Source organism: Podarcis liolepis (genome assembly GCF_965112155.1).
Source record: "Podarcis liolepis genome assembly, chromosome: 17".
NCBI classification, from domain to species: Eukaryota; Metazoa; Chordata; class Lepidosauria; order Squamata; family Lacertidae; genus Podarcis; species Podarcis liolepis.
Window position 1 is genome coordinate 13,938,009 of NC_139571.1, and position 27,500 is coordinate 13,965,508.

Below are 27,500 nucleotides of genomic sequence, written 5' to 3' on the forward strand. Positions count from 1 at the left end.
TAAAAAATAAAAGCTGAAAGAATTATTTTGTGATAAGAGAATTATCAACCTTTCTGCCAATTTCTTAAAATCTTCATCATACCGAAAGCCCTTTTTACAATTTTATCTTGTCTTTGTCGAAGAACTAACTCTTGTGCGCTGTAGAAATCTAGCTTATATAACTAGCTTAGCCATTCACTTAACTTTGATCACAGTTTATCTGCAAAGTATTATCTTTTTTATACTAGGATTAACCCCAAGGAACTGCCAGGGCCCCCCTAATGGGAAAGACTTGCGTCCTTAAACTAAGAGGTTGCAAATCACATTGTGCGGAACAATACAAAGGGAATAAACGCAACGTTTTCTCAACTGTTACATCAGCATCAATCATCCCAAACCAAACACATCTCAACAAGAAGGCACTTTCCCAAGACGTCCAAGGAGGAGCTTCTTCAGAGCTGCTCATTCACCGTCTTCCATGACAGAATGAACAGTGAAGGTCCCAGAATCGGAGGTCGACTCGCACTCCAACACAGCTTTGGTGCTTTCGTTGCTGATGGGAGAGCTGCTGGAAAGGGAAACCAAGCCAGAATCTTGACTACTGGGTGGTGAAAATACTGAGGAAGCAACGAATAAAGGGGAGGGAGAAAAAAGGGAACACATAGTTAAGCGATCTAGATCAGTGACGGTCTACACGAATACACCCAAAGGCATGGAGTGATGAGCCGCCGTCCTTTCCTAGGCGGGTTCCCATCCATATATCTCTTCTGTCGTCACATGCACCTGTCTGAAAGTGACTACTGCCATGCTCATCCTGTGGGATGTGATCCATGAGAAGCAGTCAAGTACAACATTCCTTGTAATGCTAGAGAAGACATGCAGGGGAATGTTTGGTCCAGCCAGTCAAAACTTCCTGTTCCTCCTGGCTGGAGCATCCTTCCTCTTGCTTGTGATAGAAGGTGGGCGTGACCTTACCTGTCCAGGTAATGAAAGGACGAGTCGCGCAGCACCCTTCCTTCTTTTTTACCTCCTTCTTTGTTTGACCAGCTTTTAGCTGGGACTGCTCTGCTAGCTTCTCATCTAGCAGAAGCACTGGGAATATTCCCCCATATGGGGTAGATCCACATGTACATATTTGTAACTGCCTTCAAGAATCCAACTGTGAACTGATGTAAGTAAATTTCTTTTATTGACTAAGATTGTGGCGTCTTTATTCTTTTAAGAGGGATTCAAGGGAATTTACCAGGAACGTACAATTCAATCTGAGACAGACTGAATTGTATAATAGTGAGAGGCTCACACGAGCCTGCAACCAGCCATCTGCTGTGCACGTAAAAGGGGATTGTAACTCTGCTAAGTAAAGGAACTTGCTAGTGCAAGTTAGGAAGGATATTAGTAAACAATTTATCTTCTCCTGCCACTCTGAACTTTCCCACACATCCCCCCCTCACCCAAACAGAAACTGACATGTTAGAGTAGACTAGATGTCATCAGGCAATGTTCAGGTCAAAGTTGTTGACCTTTTTTTAGGGGGGAAAGTCAAAGTTGTTGATCTTTTTTTGGGGGGGTTCAAGTCAAAAATATTTTTTAGAGGGGCAGTTCAAAAGCTGTCTTGAGGGGGAAAGGAGCAAGTCACTCGCCGGAAAAGCAGTCAGGAAACAAAGAGCCTCACAGCGAGTACTACGTCTTCTGTTCAAGCGATCATGGGTGAATGGAGGACGGGGCGAGGGGGTGGGGCTGGATCCTCTGCCCCCCCAAACGAAAAAGAGCCCGCGATCGACCCAAACCTCCTGGGGATCAACCAGTTGATCGCGGTTGACCGGTTGGACACCCCTGTTCTAGACTAATCTATCCATTCTTAATTTTTATTCATTTATGTAGATCTCAAGGCAGCTCACAACATTAATTACTGTTTGCTGTGTGACTGGATGAGGTACCATTTTTAATTGGGGGGGGACCCTAAAAATTTCAGTGCTATACAAAACAACACCTTTTTTTTGGAACCCACTGTTGTTGTTTGTTTTTTAAAAAAGAGAACCATTCTATGGAATAAATGAAAACGTGGCTAGAAGAAGCCCGCCTCCTTCCCTCCATAATCATCCCTGTGAAATTACGGTGCAGAATCCCTGATGGGGCACCCGCCAACTGCCACTCTGTCATGCATGCACGGCTTCTATTTTTTTATTAACATATAAAACACATACATATACATTTACATATACAGTGGTACCTCGGGTTACATACGCTTCAGGTTACATACGCTTCAGGTTACAGACTCCACTAACCCAGAAATAGTGCTTCAAGTTAAGAACTTTGCTTCAGGATAAGAACAGAAATTGTGCTCCGGCGGCAGCAGGAGGCCTCATTAGCTAAAGTGGTGCTTCAGGTTAAGAACAGTTTCAGGTTAAGAACGGACCTCCAGAACGAATTAAATACTTAACCCGAGGTACCACTGTACATTTACACAATACACAATACACGTACACAACATACTACCTTATTTTCATAACATAAAACATACCTACCTTGCTCTATATAATACCTACCTATACTATACATATCAACATACCTACACACCTACCCCACACAGACACCCACCAAGCGACTTGACTTCCAGCCGTTCTTGTTACGCTATTTTATTTTTCCAACTAGCTTAAACGCATTTCATTATTTCTTTAATCTATTCTTTTATCTTAACTTTCCTCTCCTTTCACTCTAATCATTTTCTGGATTCACTCAGTATCTGTCAGAAATTCTACTTTTCCCACATAATTTTTGATGTATTCCTTAAAGATAGCCCACTCCTTATTCACTTTTTGTACCATATCTCCTTTTATCCTCCCTGTTAGTTCAGCAGAATGGAAGTATTCCATCATTTTAGATAACCAGTCAGTTTTAGTTGGGACGCTGCTGCTTGTGAGTCAAGGACCCTCCACCCGCACAGGATTATAATAAGACACATTGTTGTAGGTTAATGGGCAAAATTAGGCCACAACTTTTATTGGTTACAGCATGTGAGTGGTATTGGCTTAAAGGTAAAGATAAAGGGCCCCCTGACCAATAGGTCCAGTCATGGCTGACTCTGGGGTTGCGGCGCTCATCTCGCTTTATTGGCCGAGGGAGCCGGCGTACAGCTTCCGGGTCATGTGGCCAGCATGACTAAGCCGCTTCTGGCGAACCAGAGCAGCACATGGAAACACCATTTACCTTCCCGCTGGAGCGGTACCTATTTATCTACTTGCACTTTGATGTGCTTTTGAATTGCTAGGTTGGCAGGAGCAGGGACCGAGCAATGGGAGCTCACCCCATCACGGGGATTCGAACCGCCGACCTTCTGATCGGCAAGTCCTAGGCTTTGTGGTTTAACCCACAGCGCCACCATTGGATAAAACAGCAATACCAGACTCCACCCCGCACAGCTGGGAGTCATATCAGGGTAACAACCAATGGGAGGAGCTTGCTGATGCAAATACAACTGGAAGCTCCCCCTGATGTCACCAGGGGTCGTGCTATGGCCCTAGCCACCAGCAGGGCATCGGACAGGATCCATGACCGCCGGATTCTTTTAACGGAATACCCAAAAGAGGAGGGGTAAATGATGGCGCATACCCAATCCTCCAACACAGAACACATATTCCAATGCCTAACCTCCAATGCCAGAAAGTTGTGACGAATTGCTACGAGGTAGGTGAAAAAACCAAGAGGCTCGTGCCAATTTGCCAAATGGATAAAAAAGTCCTACCAGGCCCCTTGGACAACCAAGACAACCAACCGAAGTCCATAGCAAGGTCAATACGCAAAAAGAAGCTGACCTAAGAGGGAGGGAGGGCGGGAGATCCGAAGAAAGCAGGAACAGACTGGGAGCTGACTGCTTTTGCGGCTGTTTAAATGCATTTAGCCCCGCCCACCAGCCAGCCCTATTGGTCGGCTGGGAGGCTTGGCCGTGGCAGCAGAAGCAATCAGGAGCAGGGAGCTGAATACACCTCCTCTGCCAGGAGGAGAGGCCTTTCCCCATTTTTGGCAATCAATAACCTTGCCGCTATAGTTGCATATATAAATATTGGTCAGACTGTTTCCCAGTCTGCCACCTCGGCCACTCCGCTCCTCCTTACGCCACTTAATGTTGTATTTTAATCTTGTTTTTTTAAGTTGTATTTCAATCGATTGTTTTTATATTTGGTGTTAGCCGCCCTGAGCCCGGTCTTGGCTTGGCAGGGTGGGGTATAAATAAAATTTATTATTATTATTACAGTGGTTCCTTGGGTTAAGTACTTAATTCATTCCGGAGGTCCGTTCTTAACCTGAAACTGTTCTTAACCTGAAGCACCACTTTAGCTAATGGGGCCTCCTGCTGCTGCCACACCGCTGGAGCACGATTTCTGTTCTCATCCTGAAGCAAAGTTTTTAACCTGAAGCACTATTTCTGGGTTAGCTGAGTCTGTAACCTGAAGCGTATGTAACCTAAGGTAAAGGTAAAGGGACCCCTGACCATTAGGTCCAGTCGTGACCGACTCTGGGGTTGCAGTGCTCATCTCGCTTTATTGGCCAAAGGAGCCGGCGTACAGCTTCCGGGTCATGTGGCCAACATGACTAAGCCGCTTCTGGCGAACCAGAGCAGCGCACGGAAACGCCGTTTACCTTCCCACCGGAGCAGTACCTATTTCTCTACTTGCACTTTGACGTGCTTTCAAACTGCTAGGTTGCCAAGAGCAAGGACCGAGCAACGGGAGCTCACCCCGTCGCGGGGATTTGAACCGCCGACCTTCTGATTGGCAAGTCCTAGGCTCTGTGGTTTAACCCACAGCGCCACTCGCGTCCCTTCGGTACCTAAGGTACCACTGTATTATTATCCACAGACAACGATGAATAGGATAAGGGCCAAGGCAGAACTGCGTGACTGGTTCCACCACTCTGGGTGCTGAGCCTAGGGGACACTACAGGGCGTGGCAATGATGGCACGGCATGGGCAGAACGGAGCGTGACAGGCGGAGGCACCACATTTGTGCATCGATGAAATACCAAAGTCTGCCCCTGCTAAGGGTTGCCACATTTCTGCTGCCAGCAGCGCTCCTCTGACTTTTAACAGCTGCATGAAAGGAAGATGAATCTGCTCGCAGCACAGCACCTGAAGGTGGAACAAGGTTTCTGCTTGCCTTGTACCTATTATAATCACAAAATTTCCACCAGAAAATAAACAAGTTGACTCTCACTTAGCAACTGAGACCTGTGGATATAGGGCAGTATACATATTTAACTAATTATAATATTAATAGTTATAACTGCCAGCCCCAGACCTCTCCTTAAGAAGGCATGAGGACAAGGAGTAGGTTGTGAATTGTGCAAGGAATAACCCCCCCCAACCCAACCTCAATTCAACTTCCTGATCTGATTTTAGGATGTATTTTAATTGATTGCCTGATTTTACGTTAATGTGTTGTACGTTTGATGTTAGCCGCTCTGAGCCCGGTTTTAGCCAGGGAGGGCGGAGTATAAACATAAATTATTATTATTATTATTATTATTATTATTATTATTATTATTATCATCATCATCATCATCATCATCATCATGATTCAATTAAAGAGGTTCTTCCCACACATATAAACGGAATGAGGAAAAAATGTTCCATTATGATTATTTATTTATTCTGATTATTCCTACCCTGCTGGTTTTAGCAAAATAAAACATTGCAAGTCATTTAGAAGGCATGTTGCATAAAAGTAACGTTGACATAAGTTATCCAGCAGAAGAAAGCAGAAACACTTGAACAACTTCTCGTAAGCGGCAGAAGGATGATAAAACCAACATCGCCTTAGAGCAATAAACGTCAGGGACAATAATAAAATCGGTATCCAAACACAATTAAAAGTTTTCCGGCAGGTACTAACGGAGGCAAACAGTTCTGTGGAGAAAGAAGACGGTGAGGGAAGCAGGGAGGCCGAGACAGTGGCAGCATAGCTGTCAACGTTTCCCCTTTTTTAAGGGAAATTCCCTTATTCCGAATAGGATTCCTCGCAAGGAAAGGGAAAAGTTGACAGCTATGAGCGGCAGAGCCTGATCCAGCCACTCTCCTCCTCTCTACCAACTAACAACTCCCCTATGGAAAACATGAACAGGCATCAAAACTCCTGCATTAGTGGAGGTTGCATTTTAATGTTTTAATGTTGTATTTTAATCTTGTTTTTAAGTTGTATTTCAATCAGTTTGTTTTTATATCGGTTGTTAGCCGCCCTGAACCTGGTCTCGGCTGGGGAGGGTGGGGTATAAATAATTTATTATTATTATTATTATTATTATTATTATTATTATTATTATTATTATTACTGTCCTTTTCATTTTTTCCAAACTTTAGCACAAAGCGAAAGGAAGATCCATTTCTCTCCCAAATCTTCTGAAAGTGCAGAGAAATCAGAAAGGGGTCTTTTCTCTCTGCACCGGGATTAAAAGATGGGATACACATTAATAAACACATGACCCTCACCACGATGTGTTGAGCACCACTAGTAATAGTTTCTCTACCACCATCCATTTGCAGATTTCTGCCACTCCCATCATGGTTGGAATGACCAAGGAAATGCGTGGAGACACTGACGTGTGTCAGTGGCTGCCCATTCTGACATGGAAAGGGCGCAGGGCAAAGAAATAGAGGAGTCCAGGGCCGGCCCTGCCATGTGGCAATGTGGAGCAATCTGCTTCAGGTGGCACCATGAGAAGGGGCATGCAATGGTCGGGGAAAGGAAGGGAAGCAGGAATTAAGTGTATGAATGCTGCAGCAGGACTTTTTCAAGTGTTTGTCCTGGAGAGTGGGTGCCATTTGGGTTCTGCTTCAGGCAGGAAATTGTTCTGGGCTGGGGCAGCGTAGAACACCCTCTCACCAGATGTCAAGGAGATGAAGAACTACACAACTTTTAGAAGACATCTGAAGGCAGCCCTGTGTCGGGAAGGTTTTAATGTTTGATGTTTTATTATGCTTTTTATATGTGCTGGAAGCCGCCCTGAGTGGCTGGGGAAACCCAGTCAGGTGGGTGGGGTATCAATAATAAAATTATTGCTATTATCAAACAGGAATCTTGCTGCTGTGATGACATATGAAACAGACCAAAACTGGTGTAGATCTGCTGTCAAGCAGAGGGCAAGGAAAAAGAAAAGCAGGAACGAAACCACAAGTGTCCCGTCTCCGGAAAAATGAAAAATAAAAACAGATATGAAATATTGGAAGAATTTGAAAACTAATACAGTGCAAGAAATACTGGCAACATTTCCATCTCCACTAGATACAAAAAGCAAAGCAAAGGGGTCTCTGACCTTGCTCACCTTTGATGAGTCAAGATCCACGCAACGGCACTCCTTTCCCGCCTGGCGTGGATGTAATTAAGGGGAAGCTGCCGTGGTAATTTCTCTCCTCATTAACTTCCTGATTGGTTTGAGGCTCAGATTTCCACCAGGCTGCCGTTTGTCACCAAATCCAAATGGCCAATCGTTAAGACTAATGTTTGTGTAACTAACTGCCGGCATCTGCCGCACGGCTCCTTGTACAACAATAATAGGGAAAGCGAAACATTAAAGCTCCTGTGTTAATTCAGCACTTATTCATCACCGGGGAAATCTATGGTGTAATTAGCAAAATGCATCGCTAGACAAGTGCACCACGAGTCCTTTGGAAAAAGCTAAATCACAGGAGAGGCTGTCTGAGAGCCCTCAATGCGTTAACCATCAGGACTTATTCCACTCTGAATGCTTGTCGTTTAGTGGGGGGCCAACGCCAAGCTAAGATCCTTTAAAAAGGTAACGTGGAACAATTCACCTCCCGTTGACTCCATTGATTGACAGAGGCCAGATTGCACAAAGTTGCTTAAAAAGATGTGGTCAACCTGGCAGAATCAGGCATGAACTTGTAAGGAATGGTGGTAATGACCCAAATTCTGTTTTCAGGCAGAGACTTCTGCACTGCAACCGCTGGAAACTCGACCTGGCAATGATCGAAAAAACAGGCAAAGTTCCCATTGTAGAAAATACAGTATTTTCTAAGTGTGGAAAGCTGTTTTTATTCTCAGAGCAAGCCCCTGTGATGTCCACCCATTTCAGTGGCAACGGTCAAGTGCAAACGAGGCAAGGAACCTGTTCCAAATGAGAGATTCCTCATAGTCTGTTCCACAGGAAGGGAATGTCCTTGCCTCCATTGGCGACTCCCATCCATACACAGTTTCCTTCTGATTCATGATAAGAAAACAAGTCCGTCCATCCCCCAATGCTTTGAGCCCTGGAGGGGCCACAATTGGGAGATTCCTCCCTTTCTTCAGTTTAGATAACTATGGAGAGAAATCTCAAATTTATTTGCTGAACCCAAAGGCAGCCGGTAGAAGAGACTTGCGCCATCTTTTTAAGGTGCTCACTTGATCTCCTGTGTTGCCCATGCCTCTGCTGGGAGGGCCAAAACTGGGATGGTACAAATGTATCAGCGTGGTCCATCCATTACTCCTGCCAGTGGCAAGACCTGTGGTTTCCAGACCACCAATCTCTGGCCTCATCAGTCGCCACTGAACCGACTCTTCAGATTTTACACCATGCACAAACCCTAAAGAAGGGGTGCAGTCATGGCCCCCAGACCTTGCTAGACTCCAACTTTCATCATTCCCAGCCAACATGGCCGATGGCAAGGGATTATGGGAGCTCGAATACGGGGGGAAAGTTGTCCTGGTTGAAGTCCAAAGAAGGACAAGGGACACACAAACACACACACACACTCCTGTATTTCTAGGGGTGGACGGCAACCCTAATTCCAGCAGATGGACCTTTACTCTTCGCTATGACAAGCTGCATCTCCCCAAATTGCCCCTTCCACTCAGCTACTAAGGTACAGAAGCCCTGCTCTCTTTTGCTTCTGGTCGCCTTACGAGAGGGCACAGCTCGTTCAGAGATGTCCTTTGTTCCTCACCTTTGTGACATCTGGAAAATTGGTGGAAGCTGTAAGAGATTTAGGCATTGGAGGCATGAGCAGCTGAAGCGCGGAGCAGGGCTCTGCCTCAAAATCACCCCAAAGGCAGCCCTGCCACAACACACAGGCTGGTTCCATCTCATTCTCGTTTCTCCCAACTGGTCATTACTGTTTTCTCGTTTCATGGAAAAATAAGGAAATCAAGCATTGCCTGCTAATCCACCCGGTTTAGTCCACAGCTGGTGGACTGAGTTATGAATACCGATCTCCCAGGAATGTGCCAAGCCTTGTACTGTTGTCTCAGTCTTACTACAAAATAAATATTTGCATGTTTACCTGGGCACATGCAACTTAGCGGCTAATAATTAGTATTTAGTTTGGAACTTGCGTATTTTTCCCTTCCTTCCTTCCTTGTATGATATTGGTTACATTTTGGCCAAAATGCAAAAACAAAACAGAACACATAACCTCCAAAATAAAAGTCATCAATGAACTGAGATGCCATACAAAGAACTGCCTAGACTTGAGTGATCTTCTGTAAGTCAATGGCCTGGAAAGCGTAATATGCTTCTAGTGAAGTGAGAAACCACTAGGATAGTCATGCTTGGAAGGCAAATGTTCTTTGTGTTTACATTTAAAAACCATTAGACTCTTAATAAGAAGCAATTTTTTAAAGATTTAAGCTCTCAAGTGTTACAGACCATTTATTAAAGCTCTTTCACCTTCTTATTCAGGGAAGGAAATAGAAGGCACATCCATTCTGCAGACTCGCTTGGAATCTGGATCCGAAGGCTTGTTTCTATATTAAGGCTGCAATCCTATTGCCACTTATCTAGGAGTAAGTGCCGCCACTGCCATCAATGGGGCTTACTTCCAAGTAGACAAGTATAGGCTGGCACTGGAATCAAAACAGAGCACCGACATGCCCAAAAGATGGTCTATAAAATGTGGCGAAGGCTTTTCCAAATGAAAAGCTTTGCGGTGAGGGCATAGATTAAGGTTGGTTTTCTGAATGCAGATAACCAGGAGCAGATGGAAGCCAGAGTAGGTCCAGTTTGGAAGTGCTAATATGTAAAAGACAAAGGGAGTCCATTGCATTCTCCCCGGAGCGTTACCTATTTGAGGAAGGGCTTGTTGATTAATAGAAGCAGATCCGGTTGATTTCTCAATAAAACGAAGGAGTGAGTAAATCTATTCTGTCTGTTTTGATGGAAAAAGGTCAGGCGGGATGGGAAATGGAAGGTACAGTGGACCCTCTGGTTTTTTTTTTTTTTGGTTTTTTTTAATAAAATTTTTATTGATTTTATAAATTTTTAAAGACAAACAAACAACTAAAAAGACATACAAACACGTATAGTTTCATAGCATTTTTTCATAAACTTCTTTTCCAGGACTCCCCCATACCCCCCCTTCCTGCATCCCAATGTCCACAATTTTTAAGCAACTTCTGAATGTTCCTTTCCAACCTCTGTCATCTTAATCTTTTCTGTAATCTAATCTTATGTCACTGTATCCCTTTTTTTCCAAAAAACCTCGACATTCTAACATTCATCAAGTTTATAGTAGTCCTTAAGATAACTTTTGAATTTTCTCCATTCTTCTTCCGCCGTCTCTTTTCCCTGATCACGGATTCTGCCTGTCATCTCGGCCAGTGTCATATAGTCCATCACTTTCATCTGCCATTCTTCCAGAGTGGGTAGATCTTGTGTCTTCCAATACTTTGCGATGAGTATTCTTGCTGCTGTTGTAGCATACATAAAAAAAGTTCTATCCTTCTTTGACACCAATTGGCCGACAATGCCCAGGAGAAAGGCCTCTGGTTTTTTAAGAAAAGTACATTTAAGTACCTTTTTCATTTCATTATATATCATTTCCCAGAAAGCCTTAATCTTCGGGCATGTCCACCAAAGGTGGTAAAAGGTACCTTCAGTCTCTTTACATTTCCAACACTTGTTATCAGGCAAATGGTAGATCTTTGCCAGCTTGACTGGGGTCATGTACCACCTGTAAGTCATTTTCATAATGTTTTCCTTTAAGGCATTACATGCCGTGAATTTAATACCGGTGTTCCACAACCACTCCCAGTCAGCTGACATAATGTTATGACCAATGTCCTGTGCCCACTTAATCATGGCCGATTTAACTGTTTCATCTTGTGTATTCCATTTCAGCAACAAGTTATACTACAGTGGACCCTCTGGATGTGAACTTAATTTGTCCCGGGGGTCTGTACTTACCCCGAAAAGTCCGTAACTGGAGGTGCCGCTTCTGTGCACGGCACGATAAGGCGCTTCTGCGCACGCGGTGTTCATAACTCGAAATTAAGTTACCATTTAGGGAAGATAGACTAAAGGAATCCACCCAAGGCCTCAAACCGCCACCTGAGACGGCAAAGGTGCTGCACACGGTCCCACAAAGGACGCCCACAAATGAAGGTGTGAGCGCTCATTATATGCACTCTAATGCCAACTCAAGGAACATTATTGTATATTCAAGGGCAATAGTGCACTAATAATAACCAACATTTGAGAATTTAACGGGAAACCATGTCAATACTTTAGTTTAGCGCAAATAAATATTGGTTTCTTTTTAAATTTAGGTTTCGTTATTTTTGCTTACCTTTCTAGGATACAGATTTTGTAATTAGGGGCAGAGGCGAGGGAGAAGGGACTGCTGTAATAGGGCACCAGTGGGCTTCAGGAATGTAGGGCGGAAGTTCGGAGAACCCACAAACCGGTGAGCCATTTGAGATAAATTATATCAAAATCCAGGATTTTCCAAATATATTCCTCTGCTGACTATGCCCTACATTACGGTGATCCCAGTGAAATATTTATTTAGCACATGGATGGATCACAGACCCCAAATGTTCCGAATGACCATCTGATTACAGCATTCTGAATATTGGGATAAATTTTATATATATATATATATATATATATATATATATATATATATATATATTCCTCTTACCCAGACATATGGTAGAAAATGCATAGGTATTTTCTTTTTTCTTTTTATTTCAACAGGTCACAGTACTTTGTAACACTATAAATACGTATTTGCAGGGCCACATCTTCTCAATATAGTATGAAAAGCAGAAGAGAGAACAAAATTTCCACACACCACACCCTGCACAGACACCTCTGCCTTGATGGGTGGGGCAGTTTGAAGACATTGGTGCTGTCCAAAATGGCAGCCAATATTAAGTTTTCTCCCCCGTCTATATTGCGTGCTGAAACATATCCGTACCCTGGTGACAACGGGCAAACCAACGAGACAAGGCTCATTTGTTTCCTACACTTTACAAAAATCCCTGTATACTGAGCTGCCACTTTCAGCCGTAGCGCCATGCTTATCAGAACACCTAGTTCTGCCTTGAATACGCCTATTATTTCACAACAGAATCTCTGGCCGCTGCTGATCTCCCCTTCTCACCAACAGTGTTAAAAAACCATTAGGATTATCTCAAATGCCTGCCACTCGACTGATTCACTGTGTACTTTCGAACTGGATTTCATTCTTGGCATTTAGTGCGCAAGGATGAATGGATGGCTTCGTTCCATCTGCCCTATCAGAGCTCATATCATCCTTCCCCAGTACATGCCAGTATTTGTAGTTAGCTGGAAAGCTTGCTGTTAAGTGATGGAACAACTAAAATTAGCTAAGAAAACTAAATTCTCTCCGCCCTGGACAATAGATCTCCTGAAAGCTATTACTTGAAACAAACAAATACCTTTCCTGTTTCCCTTGTTTAAAACAGAAAGAAAAAAGAAATAGGGGGAGGTTGACATGTTGGGGAAAAGCAAACAGCAGACTGACCTAGAGTTCCTTGCCTACAAATCTAGATGTGTCAACAGCAGTAGTTTGGCCTTTCAAGATTTGACACTTGTTATGTCACAGGCCAAAGAAAGGAAGGACATTGGCTCTCCTTTTCCCCTCAGTGAGTAATAATGCAGTCATACAGAGGGAATGTTATTGATAGGGATTTGCCATATTAGGACAGAAAACACAATGATCGCTTTGGATCTACAGTGGTACCTCGGGTTACATACACTTTAGGTTACAGATTCTGCTAACCCAGAAATAGTACCTCGGGTTAATAACTTTGCTTCAGGATGAGAACAGAAATCGTGCTCTGGCGGCGCGGCGGCAGCAGGAGGCCCCATTAGCTAAAGTGGTGCTTCAGGTTAAGAACAGTTTCAGGTTAAGTACGGACCTCCGGAATGAATTAAGTACTTAGCCCAAGGTACCACTGTACAGAAATGTCCTTTGGGATGGAGGACCATCTGCCAAGTCTTTCTTCTTTCTTTGGCAATTCCTTGTAGCTGAGTAAGATTGTCTTCCATGAACACGGTTTTAACAATGAGTCCGTAAGTGACTGTGGAGGCCAATTCTGGATCCACACGTCCTTCCATAGTGGGGACATTGGTTTCCAGGCAGGAGTTGATCACGGCGAGTGTTTGCCAAGCGTGCCTTCCTCTTAGCACGTTTCTCCCTTGCGTCCTGAGTTCGAGTGTCTTCAAAGTCCATGACACCTTTGGTCAAGGCTGGTCTCCAGTTGGAGAGCTTGCAGGCCAGTGTTTCCCAATTGTCAGTGTTTATACCACATTTTTAAAGATTTGCCTTGAGAGAGTCTTTGAACCTCTTTTGTTGACCACCAGCATTACGCTTTCCATTTTTAAGTTTGGAATAGAGTAGTTGCTTTGGAAAGCGATAATCAGGCATCCGCACAACGTGACCAGTCCAGCGACGGTGATGTTGAAGAATCATTGCTTCAACACACTGATGAGAAACTACAGCATATGCCCCAATGACCCGCAATGGCCGGTGCAAAAACACAGGGGAGTCGCAAGGCGCAGGAGATTCAAGATCAAAAGTAGGAACAGTGCTGAAAAACAAGGACCGTCTTGCCCTGTTTCAAAACCAACCCTTCAAAACTAGGATTTTCTGCTCCTATTGTAAGGCACTCTAGACCTTAGCAGTGGTGGCCTAGTTCCATGAAGGAATTCGACTCTGCTAGCTGTGTAAACTTCTACCATTGCTTGGTTTCCTTGCCAACAATTGTATGTATTCCTATTTGGCCCAGGAAAGAATCCACTGGAACAGGTCCTGTTAATGCCAGTAATGTCTCTGGAGCAAAACGCTGCTGGGAGAGAATGAATCTTAGCCTCCAGTGTTAGAAACTGAGATAAGAAAGCTAGGAGCTCAAGGGCACCTTAAACCAAGGTTATGGGTGCAACAATGAGTGTCTAGGCACATTTTTATAACAAGAATATAAAGCTGAAAATGAATCAACTGCAGCTAAAATATCATGTTCATTTTTCACATGGTGCGGTCCTTCCCCTGCCCACCCCCCTAATATTCTGAAGAGGGTCTCTTCTCCAGTCTTCAGAGAGTAGCTGGAAGTGGGGAGGCAGAAAAAGGTCCTCCTTTCCTTCCAATCTGCAGTTTCAATCTCAAATCTTAGGTGCAGTATTGCGCCCAGAGCTCAGAAACTGCTCATGTTAATGAAATACCCTGTTGCAAAGTTTAAGGCACCAGAAAGTGTGTAAAGAATGGATAACCTTTAAACAAAATCTAAAACAATATTGTGAAAATGCAAATCTCATGGCAGGTCTAGATTGAATCTTGAATATTAAGGAAAACTATAAATGTAGAAAATTTTCTGGATGTGTAACGGATATAACAGGAAATGCGTCAAGGTAAAGAATATGTAGAAAGCACAATGAGGTGAATCGGAAGTCAAAAGTGTGCGTGATGTTAGACGATGTCTTGTTAGTTAATGTTCATTGTCATTGAGGTATTGTCTTGTCTGTCTGCGTTGTTATATGTAAACTGTTTTGCAATAAAGTTAAAAGAAACCCCCTGCTGCAAAATGCGCCTGGAACAATGGGAGTTTCGAACACTGTTAGCCTCCTAGTGGCCAATCTAGCTGGCAGCACGCTACTCACACAGGGCACCTGCTCACTTGGGTCCGAAGAAAGAAAGTTTGGCTTTCACTCTTTGAGAGCAATTGGCATGAATGAAAACAAAACAAGGCACTTTATGTAGGTTGTATCTGAGAGGGTATACCATATTTGCTGCAAACACCAGCACACATCAGCAGAGCTGGGCGATACCTGGTTTTCAACATTGTAATATATATCCACCAACTAAACATTGTGATATATTATGATGTCTGAAAGAAGGGTGGAACTGTGCATATGCAATCCTGCCTTGTGATTTTTGCTGGCACCTGCTCTCGTGATTTGCGTGAGGCAGGGGAGATTTGAGCTGGCAGACTTAAGAGGGGCTGCAGGAATCGAGAGAGAGAATTGCCTGGCTTCACTGTTCCCCCCACATTGTGATTTCTGATTCGCACATGCACAGATACTTATCACGATTCACAATATTTGGCCAGGTCAAAAATTATGAAACCAGTATCACGATATGGGCTTCAAACCAGTTTGGGACGATATATCGCCCAGTCCTACACGTGAGTTGAGGCCTAAGCCCCAACTCAAAATGCAAAATCACATTTAGTAAAATCAGAGCACAGCTCTATTTCAACAGAAATAAACTGAGCCAGTTCAGCTCCAAGAGACCATTACCAACTGTAAAAGAAATTCTAGCATTTAACTTTCCAGCCTAAGCTGAGATGACGGTGTCATTATAAATATATGAGGCTATTCACGTACATGGCACAGATATACCTTTTCCTAAAAATGTCAGTGGCTTGCTAAGAAGGAAGAAAATGAATAGAATTCATTCTTACTGCATGAAGAATTAAGCGTTTGGCTTTATACCAGCTAGGCAGGGTTAGTCTGAAGGCCCGCTGCAATGTGCAGGTCTTTAAAATGAAAACCTTTGTCTCAGTAATATGAGCATATTGCTGGTACGTGAAGCCGACACGCACAAAAAAATTACTTACAAGCTTTAGAAAATAGAAGCTTTGGCATTTGCATGCCTGATCTCCTTCAACAGGTCTACAGGGAGAAGAAATATAATTTATTAGAGCTCATTTGGCTCAGCAACAATGGCTTCTTAAAAAAAAAAACACACAAGGGGAAAAGAGAACATTGTAATTGAAAATAAGTGCCCTCTTTAGCGAATAAGCCTCCAGAGCCTGAGGCGGAGAGGAAACTACAACTGATGTACTACAAGGCATTACAAGAGTGCTGGGTGCTATAGCCAGCAATTATCCTGGTATTTAACCAAATCTATCGCTCATCAGCAAAGCGTTTAGTGCGGCAGTCGGAGCGAGACAGGCTGACATGGAGCACAGTTACTTAACTGTCCCCTGCAGCGATTATGCTTTTCCACAGCTCAAGAGTCATGTCAAATTAAACAACAACGCATTGACTTTTCGCTTCTAGAAACATTACGGTGTGATTGACAACTCGGGGATGCTGCAAGCTGGCCGGTTGCTAGAACCTGCTGCCGGAGGTTCTTCTTATTTGTGAGGCTGGCTTCCTCATCTTACCTCTTTTCTGGGGGAATTGCCTCCTGCGCTATTTTACAATCCTCTATCCCTTGAAGGCTCCTTATTATCAAGTGATATTCTCCTCCATGGGCAGGAGGAGCAGAAGCCACAATCTGCTTTCCAAACTAGACGCTCTTCCCTTTCCCAGATAATCCAGTTTGCCTCTGTTTGAAAAACCTTTTTGTTGTTGTTGTTGCATCCAGTGCCCGAAAGCAGTCCCCTTCTCAATGGAGCTTGGAACCCTGAATTGCAAGAGAAGAGCAACAGCTACTGGTTCATCTTTTCAGGACGTTTCCTCAAATGGAATTTCCACGCTGGGTCCTCCAATTTCCCTAAGGTTGCCACGAGGGATAAATGCAGGGCCAACTGGCCTGAAGGTCTCTGGAATAGTCCTATACAGTACAAAAAAACCACACACAAACCTATCCATATAGCAAGTATCCACAGGTAGGGATGCAAAACGTGCATTTAAAAAGCCATTTCCTTGGCTGTGTTTCTCTCTGTCGTACTGCAGGGAGCCAAGGAAATGGAAACTCGGGTCATGGCCATGTAGATGCAGGAATGCAGCTGTAAAATGCATATGGCATGCAAAACGTATATGGAGGGCCAATCCAAGACTGGTCCCAGAGACCCTCTGAATAATCCAGAACCCCCTATTATTATTATTATTATTATTCCAATAACCCCCCCCCCCCCGAAGAGAGCCACATTTTAAAGGGTATAGAATAAGTCAGTCAAAGGCCTGGTTAAAAGGGAACGCTTTTGCCTGGTGTCTAAAGGTGTATAATGAAGGCGCCAGGCGAACTTCCCTGGGGAGAGCATTCCACAGATGGGGAGCCACTGCAGAGAAGGCCCCGTTCTCCTGTTGCCACCACCCGCACCTCTTGAGGAGGGGGCACATGAAGGAGGGCCTCGGAAGATGATCTCAGGGTCCGAGTAGGGTCAAATGGAAAGAGGTGATCCTTGAGGTATTGAGGTCCTGAGCTGTTTAAGGCTTTATAGGTCAAAACCAGCACTTTGAATTGGGCCCAGAAACTAATTGGTAGCCAGTGCAGTTGGACCAGGATTTGTGCAGTATGTTCAGACTGTCTTGCTCCCGTGAGCAACCTGGCTGCTGAATTCTGCACCAGTTGAAGTTTCCGAACCGTTTTCAGAGGCAGCCCTACGCATTGCAGTAATCTAAGGCCGTGACCCTTTGGCTTGGAACGCCCATTCATGCCAGTTTTCATCTTTCATCTCTTGGGTGTCAATGCACGTCTGGCCTGGGGACACTCCTGTGCGCGAGCGTCTGCACACGGGAACACCAACCCGTCTAAGCCAAGGGGCCGATGCCCTTTGCCAGATGCCACCTCTGTTCAGAAGGGAGACTTGTCCCCACAAGAGGGCTTTTAGGCAGCTATGGAACCCCCTCTCCAGGGACGTATGCCTGGCATCAACTTTATGGTGGTGGCCCTTAAAATTAACCCTGGGATTTAAAACACGCTATTTAAGACTCTCTGATTCTTGTGTGCACTTTTATCTGGGGTTTGCTTTGTTTGTTGGTCTTAGGACTGCAAAAAATAAAGAAAAATTTAAAAAATTGGCCCTGTGTTGATGAATGTATGTATAGGTTTCGAATGAATGCAAAAAATACATAGTGATGGAAGACCTGGACATAGAATCATAGAGTTGGAAGAGACCACAAGGGCCATCGAGTCCAACCCCATGCCAAGCAGGAAACACCATCAGAGCACTCCTGACATATGGTTGTCAAGCCTCTGCTTAAAGACCTCCAAAGTAGGAGACTCCACCACACTCCTTGGCAGCAAATTCCACTGTCGAACAGCTCTTACTGTCAGAGCATGGTCAACCAAAAAGGCTCAGTGCCATTTTGCACCCAACTTGGTTCCCTAGACAGGCTTACCTGTGCTGGTACCTGCATGCCAACAGCTCTCTTTATCTATCAGCGACAGTTTGGCAGGCTAGAGAAAGAGAACAGTAGCTACATGGGGTCATTGCCTAGCAAGGGTCCCACATTTGAGGCCCAGCAGCATAGATCAGCATTGCTAAGCATTTGCTGAGAGCTATGGTTTGACTGAAGGTCCATCAGATACACCTTGCTCCCTCCCAAATTCCTACTGTTCCTCTACAACAGCCTTTCTCAACCTGTGGGTCCCCAGATGTTGTTGAACTACAACTCCCATCACCCCTAGCTAGCAAGGCCAGAGCTCAGGGATGATGGGAGTTGTAGTCCAACAACATCTGGGGACCCACAGGTTGAGAACCGCTGCTCTACACCTTCCCCACCCCCCTCTGCTCTCTCACCTGCCTGGCAGGTGGCGGTCAGAGCAGCAAGGCTCCTCCTTGCTTCCACCTGTCACAGTCCCACCAGGTACAGAAAGAGCCAGCGAGGAGGCATCTCAACAGAGCCACCCGATGGACCTTCTCACCACCATGGAAAGAGCTCAGTGAGGGCAGCGGCAAGAATGAGGCCCCCTGCACCTGCAGGGAGAAGAGTGAGACCACAAACTCCCAGGTGTGTATGAGAGAGGGGGGCAATTGTGGGTCCCTCCCCTAGGGCTTGCCCTGCTCCATCTGCCCCCCTCTAACTTCTATTCCACCTCCCATCTTCTTTGGCTATCTCCCTGGAACCTGAGTTGGGAACGCAAGAGTCCAGCAGCAACTCTCCAACCCCACCGCAGGCAGGGTCTCTGGAAAAAATGCCACCCACTGCTGACACCTCGGTCTTCTTTCTTAGGCTCGTTTTAAAAACCACTCCTTCATAGTCTGGGAACTGGTGGTTGGGAAAAGAACCCTCCAGGAATTCACAATGCAAAGCCAGCCCCACATTTGGAAATTGTGAACCAAGTCGACTTCCCTATAAACTCACGTCCTTGCTGATGGTGGCAGGCGGTACTTAGTTAAATAATGAGGGTGAGTTTGGGACAGAGTCCAAAATATACCTTAGCTTTCCTGACTTCTATACTTTATGTGGAAGGGAGAGAGAGAGAGAGCGCAAATCATGGAATGTGACTAGCCAATTTGATTTTAACCACCTGTTCAATAGGAAGCCGAGACTATTAAAAAAGGCAAGTCATTCAAACACAGCGGAAAGCTTTTGTCTGGGTGGGAACAATGGAGCTAAAAAACACACACTTGCGTTTGAAGTAAAATGACTGAATCCCAAGATTTGCTGCACTGGAAAAAACCATTTCTTTATAGATGAGATTGTACCAGCAGAGACTCGCCAGGCATGAAGTTATGTTAGGTTATGCACTGGGGGGCCAGCTGCAGTTGTGATCTTAGGCAACTGGTTCCCCAGGTAGCTTTTCAGGTGATATATAATTACACACATAATGAAAAGCCAATAAGCACACAATACACAACATAGCACCAAAGAAAATGCATGCACATATACAGATACATAGAAGAGATACATGCGCACCACTCCATAGGCGCATGCCTGCTTACAGATACATCTGAGCAAGGACAACGGTGTACGGGCCCTCTGGCATCTATGTACATATGGAAACTAAAGCACATTATATATTACCTAAATATATATAAAGCTAACTTTTTAGTCTTGGGAAAACAAAAGCTATCCTCATATAACAGCCAAATTCCTACATAACTCAATTTCGACATCTCATCTGGTGTGAACTGCACTCATTCCTAGTGTAAACCCCGCCGTGCTGTGCAATGATATACTGTAATGTCACCTCGCAATCTGGATTTACTATAAAGGGCTTCTGACGAGTTTCAGAGCAGTAAACATTGCAGCGAGGTGTATTTCACACTGAGCTGGTTTTTATGAAGAACACTTCACCGCCCAGCCACGGCACCCAGATGATGAATGGTGAAAGATGCATGACAAGCTTCATCATTGTTTGTAAATCTTAACTGTTCCTGCTCACTAACTCTGCAGGCAATTTTCAAAGACAGCGGCCGACAGAAGGACAGCACAGCTTTCCTGAAGGTTATTCAACTTGTTCTTGGCCTGAGCTCTGCCTCCCAGGAGCTAAGCACTGGAAAATAAACTTGCTGGTTACCAGAACCCCGGCATCAAGCAGGGTGCTAAGGAGAGCAAACTTAAGAAATGCCATCTCTAAGGTACCTTTGCAACAGACACTTCCATTGCCTTTTCGCTGCTTTTTTACTCAGCTAGTATACAGGCACAACAGAGTTCAAAATGTGCTAAGAGCAACTAAGGCCGGACTAAGTGATTTTGTGCATCAGTCTTAAAACTGTCTGCACAAATTGCACAGCTGCCTCAAAATGCTTGAATTGCCATACTGGACATTAGTTACCCTTAGGCAACAACCCCTTTAATCTTCTATCGAGCATAGAAGACATAACAGCAATTCAGCTTTGATGTCTTGAGTCAACAGCACTTCCATCCAGACATGCAAGAAATCCAAGGGCTTTTTAGACCTTCCTCTTTTGTGTATCCCTTTGGGTTAACAGAGACGCTGAACTGAGTTAACAGCAAAGGGGAGGGAATTGCATGCTGAGAAAAGCAGAAGCATATGATTGGGATCTCAGGTATGAAGCAGAACTGACTGCAAGCACCCAGGTAAAGGTAAAGGGACCCCTGACCATTAGGTTCAGTCGTGACCGACTCTGGGGTTGTGGCGCTCATCTCACTTTATTGGCCGAGGGAGCCGGCGTACAGCTTCCGGGTCATGTGGCCAGCATGACTAAGCCGCTTCGGGCGAACCAGAGCAGCGCACGGAAATGCTGTTTACCTTCCAGCCAGAGAGGTACCTATTTATCTACTTGCACTTTGACGTGCTTTTGAACTGCTAGGTTGGCAGGAGCAGGGACCGAGCAATGGGAGCTCACCCTGTCGCGGGGATTCGAACCGCCGACCTTCTGATTGGCAAGTCCTAGGCTCTGTGGTTTAACCCACAGCGCCACCCGTGTCCCCTTGCAAGCACCCAGAGTCCCACATAAATGAGCTTGATTCCCAGATCATCACATGAATGGTTGCTGATTCTAAGTAACAAAATAATGCCATCAAACCCATATGAAAATTGTTGTGTGATCTGCAGCTCCAACTTGCTTTTCCATATCAAACATGGGAAGCCAGGGAGGCCCTGAACCACAGCTGAACATTGGTAATGGACTGGATGTGATTTAACAAACTGAAACTAATTTGTGGCAAGTCTAAAGCTGCTCTTGGTCAATAAGCCTTTTGATCCAATAATCAGATTTCAGCTTGATTTGGATGGGATTGCCCACCTCTTGAAAAATCACTTTTCCCCAGGATGACGAGGAACCGTTCATAAGAACTCTTTGGGTTCGGTCAGTCAACCAGCTACAAATCCACCTAACAGTTACCTTGTTCAACCCACATTTGACCAGCTTCCACACGAGAATATCATGGGGGACTTTGTCAAAAGCCTTACCGAAATCAAGATACGCTATGTCCACAGCATTCCCCTGATCCACCAAGTTTGCAATTCCACCATAAAAAGAAATGAGATTGGTCTGGCAGGACTTATTTTGAGAAACCTATGCTGGGTTTTAGTACTCACAGCATCCTTTGCCAAGGGCTCAAAGACCAACAGTTGACTTTTCTGTTCCAGGACCTTCCCTGGTATTGATGTCAAGCTCACCGGTCGGTAGTTACCTGGGTTATCTTTTCCCCTGTTTCTGAAGATGAGAACACTTGCCTGCCTCCAGTCTGCAGAGACCCCAACAAGTCATAATTTTGATCTAAGATTCATGTATTGATGGTCACTGTGTTTTCAATATGAACCGACTGTGGTCTCTTGTTAGTATTATTTTGATCACCTCTTTCTTTTTTAATTGCAATGCATCTCTCTCCCCCCCTTCCTTCTTAAATCTGCAAATTTTATTTTTTAAACTCCTCTTTTAATTTATTCATTATCAAGGCTTATATCCTTTCCGTCATCCTAATGTCACAGGGCAGGTAACGTACCAACTTCACTGGCTGCTGGCCTGATTCTGGGTGAACTTCAAACTGATCATCTCGTCTCCTTTGCCACTCCTGCCCCTTTCCACGCAAACTTACAGCAGCATTAGTGACGGGAGGGTCTTGTAAGAAGCACATTTACTCATAATGAAATCATGGCAAACGACATGGCTCTTGATGTCCTAATGAGGACATCAGATGCACGAGGAACCATGTTTCCCTAAATTAAGTTCCCTAAGCTTTCTTTTCCTTTTCTTCCTTTTACTGGGTTTTATAAACAAGAATAATGTTATACAAACAAGTATACCAAGTTTTCTCATGTCATTTGTATATCACAAAAATAGCATAAAAATGTGGAAAAAATAAAAAAAAATCCTTCCAGTAGCACCTTAAAGACCAACTAAGTTAGTTCTTGGTATGAGCTTTCATGTGCATGCACACTTCTTCAGATACACATGTGGAAAAAGATCTACAACATATGTTTCATTAATGGTGGTCAATGTATAGGTTCTTGGTTCATGAATTGGTTTAAACAGTTATAAAGAAAGGAAGGAAGGAAGGAAGTTTGGTTAGGTTCTCTAAATTTAGGGTGATCCCCAGAACCAGATTTTAGCATGTAATGGCAGTCTCATTGCAAGACTATCCATCGCCACTGATGGCACGTGTATTTGGGAGAGGGGAAAGAACTGGCCGAGCCAACGGGAAATTGACCTGAGGGGGGCGGCTACTGCCTTACACAGAGGTATTTTCAGGATTTAAGCCTTTAAGATTATTTTCCAAACCATTTGTTTCTGAAATCTTTATTTGCCTCCCCTGTCTCTAAAAAGATGCTGTGGGTGGAAAGACCATAGGCATGGCTATGGGACCACCAGATTCCCCCCTCGAGACTGAGCCACCATCGTTCTGTAATTAGAAAAGCATTGTTTCCTTGGAAGCTGCAAGATATAATAATAGCACAGTATAGAACCTTGCGTGAAAAAATAAAGTCAGAAGCTTCTCACAAACTTCCCGCTATGCACAAAAGAAAAATATAAATCAGAGGGCGGCTTATATCTCCTCCCTATGAGCGCAAACACAGAGAGAGAGAGCATAAACAGGCAGTTAACTCAGCAGAACAACATTAATGAAACGGTAGGTCTAACGGTGCTAATATATGAACTGGCGAAGCCGCCATAAAACGAAAGTTACACCTCAGGATTCGGAAGCAAGTAACAGACTTTGTGAATTATGAAGAAAACGCCGTACACTTTGGTTATTAGCTGTGGTTTAAAGGACATTCCTCCCTCTCGTCTCCCTCTGTCAGATAAGAAATCTTGCTGCCTAATAACCACAGTGGCTGCAACACTTGAGGAATAGCGGGGGCTCAGAAGTATTTCTGCTGGAACACTGACTGCTTTTTCAGTTTGTGGGTCAGTATTTCTGCCCCATGCTGTTCCGACAAACACATCTTTGGGCAAATGTATTACTATAGGGAGAGAGCAAGAGAAGCAAAAATAAAAATAAAATAAAGGGTGCGATTGGGGCCACTGAGAGATATTTCTTATTGTCCCTCCCAAGTCAGGAACAAGGTTTGGGAAATGGGACGGGTTTGGCCATCAGCAATAGAAAAACGAAAGTGATGGATAAAAGTCCTCTTCACGAATTTCAACCAACATAGATGAAGGAAGAGCAGAGGTGTTCTTTGCTGCCCTGAGCTGCCTCCGGGTGAAACTTAACTCTTATTTCTGCAGGGACGTCATTAATCATGGTGATGTTCATATCAATGCACCCAAGGATCAGATTGAATTCTGCACCCGCTGGAGTCAAGTTAGCTAGGCAAGTTGACTTTTTAGGAGAGAACGTGCTGTGAGTCAGACGACTCACCAAAGGAACGCTCCACCCCCATCGTTCTGCCTGGACACTGAGGTCCAGCGCCGAGGGTCTTCTGGTGGTTCCCTCCCTGCGAGAAGTGAGGTTGCCGGGAATCAGGCAGAGGGCCTTCTCGGTGGTGGTGCCTGCCCTGTGGAACGCCCTCCCATCAGATGTCAAGGAAATAAACAACTATCTGACTTTTAGAAGATGGTGCTGACCTTTAAAGCCCTAAATGCCCTCAGCCCAGTATACCTGAAGGAGCATTTCCACCCCCATCGTTCAGCCCGGACACTGAGGTCCAGGTTCAAGGGCCTTCTGGTGGTTCCCTCACTGCGAGAAGTGAAGTTACCAGGAACCAGGCAGAAGGCCTTCTTGGTGGTGGCACCCACCTCCCGTCAGATGTCAAGGAGCTTCACAATATTCCAAAATACCTGAAGGAGCATTTCCACCCACCATCGTTCAGCCTGGCCACTGAGGTCCAGGTTCGAGGGCCTTCTGGCGGTTCCCTCCCTGCGAGAAGTGAGGTTACAGGTAACCTGGCAGAGGGCCTTCTCGGTAGTGGCCCTGTGGAACGCCTTCCCATCAGACGTCAAGGAAATAAACAACCATCTGACTTTTAGAAGACATCTGAAGGCAGCCCTGTTTAGGGAAGTTTTTTATGTTTGATGTATTTATCGTGTTTTTAAAATTCTTTTGGGAGTCGCCCCGAGTGGCTGGGGAAACCCATCCAGATGGGCAGGGTATAAATAACAAATTATTATTATCATATTATTATTATTATTATTATGAGAGCTACAGATCTGGGGCAGAGCAATTTGCTTCATATGCACCAAGTCCCCATTTTGATCCCCAACTGCTTCAGCTGGTGCCAGGAATGTCCCTGGAAGGTCGCTGCCAGTTTGAGTAGGCGACACCATGCTGCATGGACCAATGGTCTGACTCAGAATAAAGCAGCTCCCTATGTCCCATAGCCCTGTCTCAAGAGTGGGGAGCGTTTTTTACTTGGGGGGTTGCCCTCCCTTCTGGGCAACCACATTTCTGTGGTGGGCAGAGACAGAGGCTCGTTTCCGCACATGCAAAAATACTCTCATCCTCCTTGCGGACAAGCAAAAGGTGATGTTACAGTTTTAGGGCAGGGAGAGAGAGGCGGTGCATATTTTGAATGCTTTCATTTCGGTGAATGGTTTCTAGGGGGTTCCACAGTCCCCGCTCTTCCACCTGAATGGGAAAGGCACTTCCGCCCTGCAAAGGAGGTGGTGCTACAGGCTTCATGCCCCCTCCAAGCAACTGGCGGCCGGGGATCTCCCTCTTTTGCCGCCTCCAGCTGCTCCAGTTTTCCCACCCTCCCACCCTTTAAGGTTTTCGTCCTTGACCTTGCTATGGACCTCGTTTGGTCGCCGTTGAGGGGCCTGGTAGGAATTTTTCCATTTGGCAAATTGGCACCAGCCACTTGGTTTTTGCCTACCTCGTAGCAAAGCATCACAACTTTCTTGGTATTGGCGGTTAGGCATTGGTATTGTTCTGTAGATGGAAGAGGGGAGGAAGCGCCATCACCTGCCCCACATATCGAAGGGTAGTCCGATAAAGGATTCTGGGGGGCGTGGCCCTGTCCGAAGCCTATGGAGGTGAGGGCCTAAGGCACACCCCCAAGAGGTGACCCCGGGGGAGTTCCTAGTTGATGTGCATCAGCAGGACTCCCCCTACTAGTGGTTAACCCTTCCCGGACTTCTAGTGGATGGGCTGAAGCCGGATATAGTCGGTTAGGACCAATGCCTAAGCCAATACCGCTCATCACCTGTAACCAATAAAGTTGTGGCCTTATTTAGCCCATTAACCTTAATAATTGTGTCATGTGTCTTTATTTCCACTGGGTGGGGGCAGGAACTTGCCACGCAACACATTGTGTTGTGTTGTTTTAGGGAGCAGAGCGCACACGGACAGCACCAAAGAGATTTGTCTGGCTCCAGACTGAAAAGGCGCAACGTTTGTTTGAAATGATCCATGGGTTGGCAAAGAGGAAGGGCTATTAGGAGAACCATCAAAAAAGTGCGCCACGTCTTTTAATTCACACCCTTCATAATTGTACCTGAGCTTCTCATGCCGGCAGGTCCCCCAGCTATGGAAAAACACTCCGTCAGAGCTTGGAAAACACCGCTGGAGCTCAGTAAATTACATCTCCCGGCTTGTCCGCCGCTGATTGATGAGTGAACTTAGGGAACAATATCAGTATGTGGAATATCGTTTGAACGAGTGGTCAATAATGATTGAAAACAGGGCATTTTCTGCAGTTTACTAAGGCGCATGGCACACTTCTCCCCCGCCTAGAACCAAGGCCGCATTTGGGGAGGCATAAATGTACTTTTAAAAGCCCCCAACCACTTCTTGTTTAAAAAAATACCCGATTAGAAGAGGAATTTAACAGGTTAGTAGGAAGGGGAAATACCTAAGGTATTTCCTAAGGGATGCCCTTGTTTTTTGGACCACAATTAGATCTGCTGGATTATCTGCTTACCATTTGCTTTCGTTTCAGAGAAAGAGGGGCTCTCCTCAAAGGTGAAAATCTGGGGGACACAGGCAGGAGCTCCGACGCTCTGCCCCAAGTAGGAGCTGGAAGGATAGTAAGAATGCATTCTGTACTGGGAACTCACACCATGGCGGTTTTCTGGGCTTTTCACCTGGTTAGAGAAAAACAAGAAGAAAATACACCTGTTAAGCCAATCAGAAACAGGAGAACAAAAATGGAGTTACTTTTAATGCCCCCCAACATAATCTTTCGGTCACCAGGTGGAACACTGTATTTTTCTTGCACTCAATTTGTAATTGAAACTGTCAGTCTGAGAACCCCTGGTGCCTGGAAAACTCAATTTGCTCCCTGCAAAAAGTCATTGCCAGGGTTGGTGTTCTAATTTCCTGAAAGGGTTTTCAAGCTAGAAAGAGATGCTGTTTTCCCCAGAGCTTGGAAAGGAACTTGTGCAAGTTCAAGACGTCCCAAAAGGGAACTAATTCCAGTTCACAGTCGTCCCTCTATGGAATGAACCAGTTCGATTCACCTTCGGTTCACAGTTCAATTGAAGCTCATCCAAATCAGGCATAGGCAAACTCGGCCCTCCAGATGTTTTGGGACTACAACTCCCATCATCCCTGACCACTGGTCCTGTTAGCTAGGGATGATGGGAGTTGTAGTCCCAAAACATCTGGTGGGCCGAGTTTGCCTATGCCTGATCCAAATGATCCTTGATAATTTATTTCCAACATTCACAATTCTTACAAGCTGCTTTATGAAACATACTTAAGAAGACTTAAGAAAAGATCAAAACATACACACAGAAGAATGTGAATTGTTTTACTTTATT

General features: G+C 44.9%; 1 protein-coding gene across 1 annotated transcript in view; it reads right to left on the reverse strand.

Annotated features, from left to right (window-relative positions):
* Positions 1-27,500, reverse strand: part of DMRT1 (doublesex and mab-3 related transcription factor 1) — a 61,149-nt gene that overhangs the window by 493 nt on the left and 33,156 nt on the right. The window contains exons 4-5 of the mRNA XM_083483426.1: positions 26,660-26,822; positions 1-596 (exon numbers count right to left, since the gene is read on the reverse strand). The exon at positions 1-596 is cut by the window's left edge and continues 493 nt beyond it. Coding sequence (XP_083339552.1) covers positions 442-596; positions 26,660-26,822 — 318 coding nt within the window. The 3' untranslated portion in view covers positions 1-441. The remainder of the gene's footprint in view (positions 597-26,659; positions 26,823-27,500) is intronic.